This window comes from Poecile atricapillus, chromosome Z (genome assembly GCF_030490865.1).
Source record: "Poecile atricapillus isolate bPoeAtr1 chromosome Z, bPoeAtr1.hap1, whole genome shotgun sequence".
Taxonomy (NCBI): domain Eukaryota; kingdom Metazoa; phylum Chordata; class Aves; order Passeriformes; family Paridae; genus Poecile; species Poecile atricapillus.
Genome location: NC_081289.1, coordinates 17,754,051 through 17,768,321, shown reverse-complemented (window position 1 = coordinate 17,768,321; position 14,271 = coordinate 17,754,051). Strand labels below are relative to the sequence as shown.

The 14,271-nt window shown below is 45.7% G+C and overlaps 1 protein-coding gene across 5 annotated transcripts in view; it reads left to right on the top strand.

Moving 5' to 3' along the window:
* Positions 1-14,271, top strand: part of LOC131592780 (DENN domain-containing protein 2A-like) — a 71,310-nt gene that overhangs the window by 19,601 nt on the left and 37,438 nt on the right. For 4 of the 5 annotated variants that reach the window (XM_058864527.1, XM_058864529.1, XM_058864528.1 and 1 more), the window contains exons 2-7: positions 2,209-2,307; positions 3,174-4,385; positions 5,404-5,531; positions 8,732-8,853; positions 11,217-11,414; positions 13,332-13,425. In XM_058864527.1, the coding sequence (XP_058720510.1) occupies positions 2,237-2,307; positions 3,174-4,385; positions 5,404-5,531; positions 8,732-8,853; positions 11,217-11,414; positions 13,332-13,425 (1,825 nt within the window). In that variant the 5' untranslated portion in view covers positions 2,209-2,236. Of the gene's footprint in view, positions 1-2,208; positions 2,308-3,173; positions 4,386-5,403; positions 5,532-8,731; positions 8,854-11,216; positions 11,415-13,331; positions 13,426-14,271 lie in introns of those variants that run through there. The other variant, XM_058864531.1, reaches the window with a different exon arrangement.

The window sequence follows — 14,271 nt, the reverse complement described above, 5'->3', positions numbered from 1 at the left end:
CTGTCTACTGGAGGCAATTTTCCATCATTGCCACCACAATTCCTCTGATCAGGTGCTGGCAATGCCTGTGGGTCAGGCCTGCGAGTTATTTCTAGTGAACTTATTCTTGGAAGAGATGATCATATCACCTCTGAAGCTCACTGGGCTGGTGCTTGGTCCCAGGAAATTGTTTGACTGTTGGGCTTATTGAGACGTATCTTAATATTTTCCACTGTTTTATTCCAGAGGTGACTCTTTTTTCCCCCTCATGTGTCTTCTGACGTGTTTGGATAAATATTTACTCTTTTGAGCAGAACCAGCTGATTTGTTGCAATAATTCTCTAGGTGATGCTGAGGGCACCTTTCCCGTGAGACTCTTGCAGCTGCTTTGTGACTCACTTCTGCAAATCAAGGCTTATGGAGTCTGTCCCATCCACCACAGAAGAAGAAACAAGTGCACTTCTTATTCTGTATCATCTTCTTTTCAGCCTGTCCCACAGGAGGCCACATCTGCTTGTACCCATATGTTCGTTTTCAAGGCAGGGTTTGTTAGCAGGCTGCTGGAAAAGGCTGAGAGATGGAGTTTGCTGATGGAGAATCTGAGTGATCTTATGAAGACAGAGGAGCCTGTCCTCAGCAAACACTCGATGTTTCAGCACAGCCACAGGGACTGTGTGTGTGGACACAAGAAATGTTGTATTTCTCACTGCTAAAGGCAGTGATGAGGAGCTGCAAGGTACCAAAAGAGTGCTGAGTGAGGAAACTGTCCCTGCTCTAGGGATGTTGTAAACCAAGTGCAGAGCAGACTCTGTTGCAGCTTTGCAGGAATCTGCTTTGGCTGCCTGGGTGAGTCATTCTTTGGCCAAGGCCACAAGTATGGTTAGTTTTTCATTATATTCAATCCATAACAGTTAATGGATGGATGAATAGATTTTGTTCCTTGGGCTGGTAAATTTTCTTGACAGTGTTGCAAGGCTGCTCTGTGTCTAGAAGTGAAGTGGGTGCTTGTTCCAGTTACTAATGAGGGAGAGAAACCAAGGGGGTTTATTGTCTGGGAAAAGAGAGTCTGCTAAATGGTTAGCAGTGAGCTTCCCTGAGTGTGTACACACTGAGTTGACCCAGAGTTCACTCCTTGCCTCAGGAACATTGCCAATGTGGAATAAAAGGAGGGAGAGAAAACTGTGAACAAACAAAACTGATTTTCCCCCCTGCCCCCCTTTTTCCTTTCTCTGCCCAAAAACTTTGAACTGTAGAAATGAGAGATCCTTTTGTTCTTTACTGTTTCTGGTGTGGTGGGCTGTATTTTTTTTTATGATGAGAGGCACTTGGTCAAATGGCAGGCATGGCAGGACAGCCTCTGGCAGACGAGCTGGTGGAGAGACCTGAGAGACTTTTCCAAGTAGTGCCTACAAGATGCTGAGCTTGTTGTCATTGCAGTGCTTTAGGGCAGGCAGACCACACTGATAAGTGAGCAGAGATGGTGCTGCAGAGTAACAGAGTAATTCTTCTGTTTTCTATTTAACAAAAGAGAGCATTGCAGCACAATAAAATGGAGATGGAGTCTGTTGCATTGACTGGGTAGCAGTGGCATTCAAAGAGGGGGACAGTCATTCCAAGAGTGCTAGAAACCATGAGGCAAACAGAATGACTCATTTATGTGAATGACTTATCTTATCCCCACAAGGAGTTGTCCTCTGAAATGAGATCAGTAGCAGGCTAACGTGGGCCACCGGAGAGAAGATCAATGGCTGCAGTGCAGTGTCTCTTCAGGCTAAAATGTTTTCTTATCCCAAGTTTCAAATGCTGTGACAGTGTTATATGCCCAACAACCACTTCTGACTTGCGGCCTTAACACGGGTTGTTATAAAATTTGTTTTGGTTTAGTCTTCTGCAAGGGGAAAAAAGTCTAAATCTGAGGAGATTTTGACAGCAATAAAAGCCTTCTTGTAATGTGCTCCATATTTAATTCAAGGTGTAGCAATTGATGCTGAGTCCAAGACAATCTTTGCCCTCAAAAACTGTCAACTCCTCACTGGGCTTCCAAGGGGTATTGCTGTCACCCCTCTTCCCATTTTGCCGGGGAGGAAGCCTGGGCTGTCCTCAGAAAGCTGTCATGTCTTGCTTCGGCTCCTCTCCTGGATTTCAAGGAGAAATGTGTATGTGTGCGTGGAAGGAAAAGAGAAGGATGCTGAGTGGAGAGCAATGCTTCTTCCTTGTGTCTGTCTGCAGGTGACCTGCTGCCCTGCTGTGTGCTGACATGATGACAGCAAGCAAGGCGGCCGATGTGAGCAGCAAGTCTGGGGGTGCTGTCTGCAAGTCTGTTGAGAGGTGAGAGTTTTCCATCTTCCAGTGCCAGTGTGTTTTGCTTGTGTTTATTATCCTCAACACAAAGAAAACCAAAGGAAGGAAGTCTCTCTGCTAGGCACTGTCCCTCTCTCCTCCCACATTAAAACATAGCCCATGGGTCCCATCCCATATCCCAAGTGTGATATCACACACTTGGAAATCTCTAGGCTAAAGATATTTGGAATTTTTGTTGCACTTTGGACCCAAACAGTGAGGATGTTTAATCTGAGAATGTTGGGTCTGGTTTCTGGGTGCTGTGGGAGTGTGCCTGGCTGCACATGTGGGCTGGGGTGCTAGAGCCCATAGAAACAGAGTAGTAAAAGTACAGTCTTTTGGCATCAGTATGCATTTGGGGAACATTAGGATGGACTGAGAGATCCTCTCAGCAGCAACAGAAATTCCAGCTGCACCATATGCTTTCTCCTCTGTGAAACAGCAGTACTTCTGCTGTTGTTTGCAAGTGGTCCATTTTGCATTTGTTTGCTTAATGCCTGATGATGTCCAAAGCTCTGCTGCACTTCTGCACACCCATACATGCACATTGGAGAAGCTCTCGTTGGTGTCAGCATGTCTGATGTACAAAAAATACCTCTCTCACCTGCAGCCTGCTTCTTCCACAGAGAAAGGTTCCATTTCAAACCTCGTCTTGGTTTTAATGAGAGAAGGGCAGTGTGTTCTGGCTAGAAGGACCTTTTCCTGAGTATCCTCCCCTCTAAGCCCATGTCAAGTGCTTGGTTTGAGCATCATCTGTCATCAGCTTTATGACTAAAGTTTGAGGAGCTGATGAACTAAACCAAGGATGAGCAATGGCAGTGAATGTTTCTTTCCTTTTTGTCTTTGATATGCAGGATCAAGCTTGCAGATAAAAACAATACAGCAGCTGTGAAGGAATTAGAAAAACCTTTGTGTGGATTTTTGAGTGAGAAATGTTCTGAAGGTTCCTCTGTTGCCCTAGGTTTAACACCTGGAGCTGAACCAGTTTCTTCTGTGGTGAAGAACCCACTGGGAGCCTTGGAGAACTTGATGCTGGATCCAAGGCTTGACTGCTTTCAGCAGAACATGCTTAGTCCTAAAATGATCATCAGTGACCCGTCTGTGGATCTGAATGTCAAAGAAAACAATAAAATCATCAGGAGACAGATAGGAGGCACTCAGAATATACGGTCACCTGGAAAAATTGGCTTGAGGAATAAGTCCTTCAGCATCAAGGACAAAATTTCAGAATGGGAAGGGAAAAAGGAAACGCAGTCTGCTCCTCGCAGAGAGGAGGAGCCAGGAGTTAAAGAGGAGCACAAGGTGCCTTGTGGAACTGAGAAGATGAGTGGGGAAGCACTGGTGACTCGGAAAACAGAGACCAAGAGACTTATGAGCTGGGAACTGGAGTGCAAAGGGGCAGGCGAAGAGAATGAGCGGAAAGCAAGAGCTCAGAAAGGCACAGGGCAAGCAGCAGAGCGAAAAGGGGAAACGCAGAAGGATGAGGAAATAGAGTTCAGCCCTGGAAAATGCAAAGAGGTGAAAGGTGGGAAGTGGGAGGTCCAGAAGGAGAATCTTTCAGTGCTTAGTCAGGTCAAGAAGCTAGAGCAGGCTATGAAAGATGGCTCAGCAGAGCTGCAGCCACAGTTGCCGGGTACTTACTATTCCCCACAGTGCTTGCAGGAGAAGGCGACACAAGGGCACACCGCTCCTGAGGGCCACGAGGGCATATGTGGGGCTGAGCTCAACAAAAGGCTTCTTGGCGTGGACTCTGAAATCAGTGAGCCAATTTTTGGGACTCTAGAGGAGATAAGAACTTCTCATGTGAAATCCAAGCACTGCACAGTGGAGAATGTGTACACAGAGCCGGGGGTGCCAGAGAAGAAGCCCTTCATCAACCCACTGCCCAAGCCCCGGCGGACTTTCAAACATGAGGGGGAAGAGGACTGGGTGCCAGCAGCTAGGAATAAAAGAAACTTGCCCCCTCTGCCATCCATTCCTCCCCCTCCTCTGCCCTCCTCTCCTCCTCCATCAGCTGTCAGCAGGAGGCTCTGGAGCGGGAAGCACAAGAACAACGCTGACCACAGGTATTGGGGCTGTGTTTCGTGAAGCTGTTGGTCTTCATGTTGGAGTCCCACCTAATCATCTTTCTCTGAGAGGAACAAATCCTCCCTTTTTGCTTAGAATCTCCAGCATAATCAGCACTCAGTCATCTCTCTGAGAATGTATGAGTGGCCAGCACTACTCCACAGGGTAACTGGAGGGATAAGTCATGGCAGATTTAAGGTCACTGTATTACATGGTTTAGCCTTCGAGCCCAAAATTGAGGGATTTGGGGTTTTGTTTTGGTTTTCTTAGCAGAAACTCCGCTTAATTACAAAATGACCGCAGCTGGTCTGGAACAGTGTTTGGAATGATAATCTTTAGTCTCTACTGCAGCATTTTCACTGTCCATAGTAAACCTCAGTGAATCTCATGTGTATATATTCTTCTGGAATGCTTGCTTGTTTGCCTTTTATCCTCTCCCACACGACTGTCACACATTTTTGGGGTGGAGGACATAAAATACACAGCTTTTCTAGTGCCCTCTGGATAAATCGTCACTTAAAAATTCCTGGCTCTGTTGCAGAAAGGAAATATAAACTTGCTAGGTTTGCTCTTGGAGGGCATAGTTTTACCCTTCCTACCATTCTGCAAGCAAGTTTTGTTTTTTTGTGCTGCTCAGAGTAGATTTTGGGGCCCTCTTACTCTTTTCACGGGCGGGATCTGTGCTGTAAATGGGACCTCTCATGTCCTAAGGTTCTGTGCAGTGTTCCAGGATGTGCCATTTAACACTTGCATCTTCACAGTGTGCTATTGCCATGACAACCCAGATTATCTATGGCACCCCCAAATGCCTTTATTTGTGTGGCTGATAAAAACAGCCAATCTCAGTATTGCTTTTTCATGCTTTATATGGGATGAGGCAGTGAAATGTTCTCAAGTAATTTATTTTGCCAGCTGTGTCGCACGTTGGAGAAGTGAATTAGCTGTAATTTGGTTATAAATGCTGGTTAACTGCATCACTGTCCTCTCTGCTCCTCCTCCCCCCACTCTGTGGTGCAGGAAATCGTATGAGTTTGAAGACTTGCTGCAGTCGTCATCCGAGCACGGCCGCGTGGATTGGTACGCGCAGACCAAGCTGGCCCTCACACGCACTTTATCTGAGGAGAACGTCTATGAAGACATCCTGGGTAGGAGCTCAGCACAGGGAAGGGAGCTGGCTGCCAGTCCTGAGTAGCAGGCATTCAGCAGAGGTGCTGAATAAAGAGTGTTTATTATCCAAATGTAAACCAGGACGCATTTTGCACATATTATTGGCAAGTAATAAGAAAAACGGATGGGGTACTTCAAAGCTCATCAGCTTCAAAAGATAAACCTAAGGCATATGGGAAGCAGCTTTTATTTTTTTGCTGGCAAATCTCCTCTGCCTTCCCTTTGTCCTGTGGATTAATTCTCACAGCTCTGATCTGTCCATTGTGGTGATTTTGTCATTGCTGAGATAATGCGAACAGCCTGAAAACATAGCCTTGAAGTCAGTCCCACAGCTCAGGAATAGGATTGTGTATGGCTTCAGGTACCATTGCAATTAAGAAACTGGGTCCCACAATCTTTGAAATTGTGTTTTACTTAGCTCTCTAACTTCAGTGTCAGATCAGTGCCATTTTGAAGATTATTTCCTGTAACTCTCTCCACTCATATCGTGTTTTTTAATATTGTGAGTTAGGTGGCCTTTGATGGAACATAGAAGTGTCCCCCTTGAAAAAGCCTTGATGAGTTTTAGTAGCTCTAGGCTGGTGCTGCATGGATCTCTTGGCTGAGGTCAGCAGATTAGGAAAGGAATAACTGCATCAGCTCTTGCCATATTGCTGTAATCCTACAAAGGTGCCTGTACTGTTCGGCATAGGAGGAGCTGCGCTTTCTCAGGAGCAGGCCAGGCATTATTATTTTGATACAAATAAAATCTGATCATACCTGAAGAGAAGGGGCTCTTAAAGGAATCGTGTTCCTTTGGGACTGATGGCAGACAAGGCAGTTCTAATCCATCCTCTCCGACATTTTTGAAGCTGTTGGCCTCATTTGTGCAGTAAGGGCCTTGTGTTTGCTTTTTTTCTTCTCTTTACTTGGGGGGCCAAAGGAACAGGGAGTGTCTAAGTAGCTGCTGTGGGGTTTTTGTATTGGGGCATGATGGGAGGTCTCAGAAACCACTGAGTAAGGGTCACCTTGTCAGCTGGAATAACATGGATAGCATTACAGAGTGGCTGTGAAGGAAAATCCATCTATTCAAACACAAGCACACCCCCATGTCCCAAGTGTGCAGGGAACTCAAATATCAGCCTAAAGTTCTCTCCCCTCCAGCTTTTAGTTGCAAAGATTAGAAGAAAACAAAGTTATAGGTAATTGTCAGCTAATAGAGCATGTTTGTTTTTTTGTTTTCTTGCTGCATGTTAAAGCTTCGTCTGGAGTCAGTGATCTTTAATTGGTTCCTGCAATCCTGGTGGTGTTACCATGGAAGCTTGGAAAAAGAGGTGGACAGGGATAACTCAAAATAAAAAGCTGCAGTTTATTTTTTTTAAAAGACCACAAACAAGTTTAATCCACAAAACAAACAACGTGTGAAAACCTCACCGGTGGAGGGGGAACCAAGATTTCAGCCACAGGACACTGCTGCTGGCCCACAGACAATCACATGTGCTCATCAGGACGTGCAGACACACACATACACACACTCATATGTGTGACTTGGGGGGGTTCAGCTGCTGGTGGGATAATGGTTCCAGTTCCCAGCAAGTCACACAGATTTCCTTCATGCACCCTTTTTTCCCCTGTTCATTATTGCTTACCTGGAATATTGGAAGCTAGCCCATGGATGACAAGGTTTATTTGTGAAGAAGAGGGAAATGGTGTTCTTTCTTTTAGACTGAAGCTAATTGGACTTGTTTAGCAGTTTGAGGATGGGACAGGCAACAGAATCCAAGCTGGTTCTTTTTTTCTCTCCAATTTTCCAGTGGCATACAGCTGAAGTATATTTTCAGTACTGAGGAGGCTGTTGAAATTTGAAAGTGGAGCCAGTTTCAGGGACAGCAGAATGCTTGCTGACCAAGTGTTAGTGCAGCCTTGCTTTGCTGTGTCACATCCACTTGCCTTCTCATGGTGAATTTGGATTCCCTGCTGGAGCACTGGGTGTCACCAGCCACTGGAGAGGACAGGGCTGGGAAAGGCTTGGGTTTCTGCCCTTGTCTGAAGAGTTCAGCTGCACTCCTGCCCCAGCTGGGCAGGCAGGTGGGAGTGCACTGGTTAGACAGATCCCAGAGCCATTACAGAGTCCTGCAGCACCACTGACTTCCAGTCTTTGCTCTCAGCCAAGCATTATGTGACAGTAAGAGAAAGGCAGTTGCTTCAAGTCCCAGCTGTTCACAGGGATCTGGCATGAAATGAGGGCAGTGAAGAGACAAGGCTCATAACATGTCATTTGCCTGTGCAGATGCTTGGGCTAAGCCTTTGTCAGTGGTTTCTTAGAAGCTTGGGTGGAGATGTCACAACCTGCTTTGTCAGAGTTGTGCTCTTTTTGAACACACTCACATTCCCTAGTAGTGCTGAAGAGAGGGATATAAGAAGTTCATGACATATGATTTTGGGTGTTTAAAGCTCAAATTAGTTGTGTGCCTCATCTCCAGAATTACTGGGAAGAAAGGAACCCACATCTACTAAAGAGGTGTGCATTGTGTCCCACGTACCCTCCCCCCCATCCTTCTCCAGGGCAAGAGCATCCTGACTTTGAGTGGCTTAATCCTTCCCTCTTTCTAAAGTACAGCGTGTGAGACTGAGGTCTCCGTGATTGGTAGACGTGTTTCAAATCTGGATTCCGTGCTAGACATCCATGCTCAGAGCATGGATTCAATCTTCTTGCAGTCAGCCCAAGAGCAGGGCATCACTTCAGCCCCAAGTAAGTAATAACCAGATATCATCCCCCTAAATGTGAGGCTTTAAACAGAGAGAAGACCTTCATGCTAGGCTTCAGCTCACAGTTTCATTGAGCACCTCCAAGCAGAGGACTGGAAATTAAGAAATATAGTTATGAACTTGTACATGAGAACATCACAGCTCTTCTGGACACAGGAGAATGAACTTGAGGGCTCGCAGGGTCTTTCCCATCTGTAGTATCTGTGATATGTTTCTATGGATGCATTTGTCTGTGTCAGGGTTTGGACACTGTCCAGCAAGCAGCTGGACCTCTAGGGCCATGGAAAGGATGCAGCCATTGCAGGAATGCTTGAGAACAGGTCTGGTGTGGGAGGTGGGAGAAGACCACCAGATCCCTAAACAGATTTTAATGGCAAACCTCAGAAATATTCCTCACTTAAATCTTTTGCTTTTGTTTTTTTTGCTGCAGATCCACCATCAAAGGAAAACCCTTATGAAGACATTGAGACCAACAGCCGCTGTTTGGGGAAGAAATGTGTCCTGACCTTCCCAGCATCCCCCACCTCCTCTGTACCGGGGACTCCCACAAAGGTACTTTGATTCAAGTGGCCATCTCTTCTGCTCCAGAAAGTTTTTGGGTAAAGTCTAGGTCCTTTGTGGGAAAAGTGGACACCTTCATTGTGTTAGGGATTTTTCCTTTATGTCTTTTGCCACAGAATACAGTGTGATACGAGGGGATTTACTGCCCTTCAGTGAGGTGAAAACAATACAGCATTCCCTTACATAAATTGTTTGTTTGCTTTCACTTTTTTTTCACTCCAGGATTGCCTTCCCTGGTGGTGTGGGAAGACCTTCCTCCTCTCAAAGAGGGCATGGAAGTATTTGGGTAATCAAGGCCTGCAGTAGCCTTGTCTCAGTGTCTGTGGCAGTGCAGTCTGCCCATGCTGGTGCCCAGGTGCCTCTGCAGCACCCTCCCACCCCCCTCAAGAGCCTCTTTTGCTCTTTCCATGAGACAATTTGCAGGTAACACAGTGCCAGTCCCCTGGCTGGAGAGCTAGTGCTAGAAGGGCATCCCCACCACAGCCCAGCTCACAGCTTGCTGCATTTTTCCTCCTTGTCCATGGAACCAAAAGAAGAGGTAAAACTTTGGTTGGCTCCTCTTGCTCAGAGCTCAGGGTTTACCAAGGCCAGCCCTGCTTGCTCAGCCTCCCAAGCTTCTTTGGTTGATTCATGTTGCCTGTTTAAATAATCCAAGCCTGGGATAGCATGGACAGCATGACAGCCAAAGTCATCTTGGCAATAAATGGGTTCGGAGTGGATAGCAAGGATCTAAACACAGCTTTCCTGACCAAAGGGTTTTCTCATGCTGTCCAAGTAACAACTGTTATTAGAGCCTTCATCCAACATTTTCAGAAGTTTTATGTGCAGTATTCCTTAACATGCTGCTCTTTTCCAACCAGCTTAATCAGCAACTAAGGTGTCTTTGGATAATTCAGCTCTTGAAAGTAAAAACTGTTCTGTAGTTCACAATCCATTCTCCTTGTTGCTAGTTAGGTCTAGAACAGCAAGGGACCATGTATTTGAGTGTTGGGATGAGGTTGATCTCCCTCAGAAAGATTTGCATCACCCCTGCACCCAGATTTCCCACCATGTGTGCTATGGAAAAGGGGCTGCGGTGCTGCACGGGAATGCCTTTCCCCAGAGATACTGTTCCCAGCAGGAGAGCTGAACAGCAGAAATTATGTTACTCTACAGTGCTTTGCCATCTAAAAGCCAGGGTCTGCATCGGTCAGAAAAGAAATGCTGCTGCAGCTCTCTTGGCAGCTAATGGGTTTGCACCTGCAGCCTTCATCCTGCTGGAGAGCCTGGCTGGGCTGCAGTGATGAGGAATGGGTCTGGACAGACTCTCAGGATTACTATGTAAGTGCTAGCTCATATCCCTAGTGCAGAATGAGATTCTTCAGTGCAAAGACTCCTTAGAGCCTCATTTTTCCATGGCTTCTCTATAAGTGGCAAACATTTTTGTGACCTGAGCATCCTCTGCCGAATCCAGAGACACCTGAGCTAACCTGAATGGATTAATTGGTCTAATTAATAACTGCTGAGTATATCTGCTGATGGAGGCAGATGGTGGTGCTGCCTCAGCTACAGTCACGGTGCTGCTGTGAATTATTCAGAACTAGGCTGGATAGCTCTCCCCCACACTTCTTCATGCCAGATACGTCCTCTGGCAGCGCAGATACTGTTCCCACAAAAGGTGCAATTTACCTTGTCATAACTACTGGGAAATTCTGTAGGAGAAGATTAAAAATGTTCTTATTGAGCATCTTTCTGGTGAGAAGTAGTTTGTTCCTCTTTATCTGGAGCTGAGCTTTCTACTTCTCTGATGCTATTTTTGGTCAGAGACTTTAGGAACTTTATTCTGCTACTAAAACATCTTCTGTTGTACTCCCACCAAACTTGCTAATGAGTTTAGGAGGAAAGCAGTTTCCATAATTGTCTAGCAGCGTCTCTTGTACCCTTTGAAATATCTGATTCTGGCTCCTGTCAAAGGCAGCCATACTGACAGTGCTTTTTGCCTCCTCTCACTGCTTCTCTGTTCCTCCTGGCTAGCTGCTCCTTATCCCAAATGCTTGTGGTTGGTTGGTCTTGTCCTGTTCACAATCCCAGCCTCTGGATTACCCAAATCCTGGGAGATTTTTTTGCACCCTGGAGCAAGGCCTTCTTGGCCAGCCCCTGAGCTTCCCTTCTGTTCTGGAATGAAAATGGGATACTAAATTGCTGGTCAAGTTGTAGCCTGGCAGCTGTATGGGTTTCTTGCACGTGCTGAAATCTGTGGGCTCTCTCAGGCTGTTTTGATGACTGAGTGCTGTGGCTGCCCCCCTGGATTTACTGATATGACAGAGTAAAGATACATGAGGTACTGTGGTCATTCATTCCTTCTTCATTTCCAGCTGCTTTCCAAACCCATGTTTTTCCGGCAAAACTCAGAGCGGCGGAGTTTCAAACTGCCAGACATACGGAAACTGAGCCGTGATGGGACTGGGTCACCATCCAGAATCAGCCCTCCCTCGACCCCCAGCAGTCCAGATGACACCTTCTTCTCCTTGGGAGACTCTCAGAATGGCAAGAGGAGAAGGAAGATTCCCAAGGTAAATATTTGTCTTTTGTGTTTGGCTTCTTCCAGGCAGGAATGTGAGTATGAGACCAGGTTTTCTTTAGTTTCCAGTGTGTGGCATCCCTGCAAGGCAGCTGCTGTCCTGGCTGTTGATTTGACTTGTGTTTAGTCCCCTTTCTGCCTGAAGGAGAAGACACACAAACATGTCTGCACTTTTCAAAGAAGTTATTTTTCCATCTGAGATTTCATAGTAAGGGAAAAAAACAAAAAAAAGGCATTGTAATTTTTGGGGTAGAAGTATGTCGGAGGGGAAGAAAGCAGTTCATATTTTGCAAAAGATGTACCCCATCATACTTCTTTCTGTGCTTCCTGGATGGGACAGTCAGAAATTGTCTGTGTGTTGTGTGTTTGTTTCCCCCCAGAAATCTGTTGTTCTTTGCTCACTCTGATTGGTGCACTGGCTGTTTATAATTTAAGGGAAGGTGTGATTGTAGGAGAGCAATGAACATAATGACAATTAAGTGACAGAAGGGACTTGTCTGCAGTTATGAGTATTTTCTGCAGCAACATTTCCTATTTCTTACTTGGATACAGCATTACTCCGCTTAGATTTTATTTTCTTTCAGATCTGTCAGGATGTGTATTCAGTCCAAATGAGGTTTGGCAGCAGTCTATCTATTGAATGTTTCAAAAACACAGTTATAAAAACACAGTTGCTTATCCCGGTCTTTGCAGGACAAGCAGAGGCTACCAGGGACGGTCTGTGGTGACTTTTTTTCCAAACCCACAGTTTGCATTTGGGGAAAAAGGGATGTGTTTGTGTATCTTCTTTGTTTCCTGGTTGCCAGATCTGGGTTCATGTTTGTATATCTGATTTTTGAATGCTCTCTGTGTGCCTCAACCTTTCAGGAATGAGCCAAAGACTATAAATGTTTAGGGTTTCTTTCCCACTATGTCTTCACATCTGTGCATGGGCTTCAGCTCTGTCAGAGTGTTCACACATACTTTTATGTCAGTTGAAGAGAGGATTCCAAGTATTTATTTACCCCACAGTGTGCCACTCAGCAGTCTTTCAGGGCCAGCTCAGAAATGAGGTTTGCTGTGTCAAGGGCAGCTTTCCCTGAGGCTTGAGCTGGGCATCTGGGTGAAGGCTGCACTTCACGTCACATCATCCTGCCTCCCACTTAAATATTTGTATCCAGAGTTGCCTGACCAAGTTGGTGCTGGGCCTGTCTTACCTTGAGCTCACAAGACCTGTGGAAGTAAATCTGGAATCCGAATTTATTCCAATTATTTATGGAACAAATCTGAATGCTGTGGCCCTATCCTGCTGCTCCTGCCTGAGACCTTGAGGAGGAGGCAGGTCTGCTCAAGCAGGAAGCCTGGCATGGCTCTGCTGCAATTCTCCTCCCCTTCAGGAGTGCACAGGAAGACCAGAGGCACTGAATGAGCCACTAAGGGCAGCATTGCCCAACACTGAAATGTCCTCCCTCTTGGTCAGCTGGGAGCACAGGGATTACAGGATTTGCAAAGGAAACCGCTGGTGTAAAATATTTCAGTATCACTGGCCTCCACCCTTCTCAATTTATTCAGTCATCCTCCAGCCAGTTTTCTGCTTCCAAACCTGCAGACCAGGACAGGTTGTCAAGGGACCATCTGGTGCTCCCTGGAGCATGGATCGTGGTGTGGAGAGATGGACTCTGTCAAGCTAATACAGCTGCACAGCGTGGAAGTGCATTGAGGTGTGGCCTTTCATCAGGGTTTGTTACCTGGGCTCCTGCTGTACCAGAGTGTACCAGCACAGATCCTGGGAATTGTGTGTCCTGCACCATCAAGTGAAGAGTTTCAGTATGGCCAGGGTTGGGATAAAGAGCACTTTGCATGAAATTCTAACTCAATTTCTTGCCTGGGGAAGAAATTAACCTTGTTTGTTTGTGTGTTTGCTGAGCAGCTTGTGTTGAAAATCAATGCCATTTACGAGGCACGGAGGGGAAAGAAACGTGTCAAGAGACTGTCACAGTCTACAGAGAGCAATTCAGGGAAAGGTAAAGGAGCTTCAAATTATCCTGCATCTAAGACTTTCTGAGGACTTGCCTGGCACTTTAGACTGCCTTAGTGGTTTATGTGACACTTTCTAGCACTTCTTCCAGTCTGAACTAAGGTTCAGTTGGGGTTTGCACTCTTTTTTTTTGGTAAGATAAGGGCTGTTCCTCTGCCCCAAAAGACTTTGGTTAAAATGGAAGTTTTCTGTTTTTCTTGCTTTTTCTTGCTTTTTCTTGCTTTTTCATTCCATGGCTTTGCATGATAACCTTACAGGTCACACCAAACATGTCCCCTCTTTTTGATGTTTATTTCTGGAACATGCTGGAAGCTGTGGAGAGGAATGTTCTGTCCAAAAACTCTGATTTGTTGAGATCAAAATATTTTGTGGGAATGTGTTGCTTCAGTGAACTGTCCAATGGAAGACAGGAGATTTTGGAACAGCCCTGGTTCTTTCACCATCCCAATAAACAAATAGCCTCAGTTGGGAATCAGGGTTTCTACAACTGACTGTAGGACCATCTCCATCATAGCAGGATGGAGACTTTCAGCCTCCCACTGTCAATTAACAGTCTGCCCAAAGCATTCAGACACTTCAGAACAATTATTTTTAAGCATCTCATCTCTGTAAAAATAATGATTGTGTCTTTCCAACACAGGATTTTCTTCCAAAACACTTTAATTTCCAGCAAAAGGCAACCACCTCTATTTGTTTCCCACAATTATTTGTTACTGTTTATTCTATTTCATAAAGCACAGACAGCCACAGGTGGATGAGGGTGTTTATATGAACTTTCAGGGGCAACATCCCAGACTTTTTATACCCCTCCCTAAAGTATCATTCAGAGAAA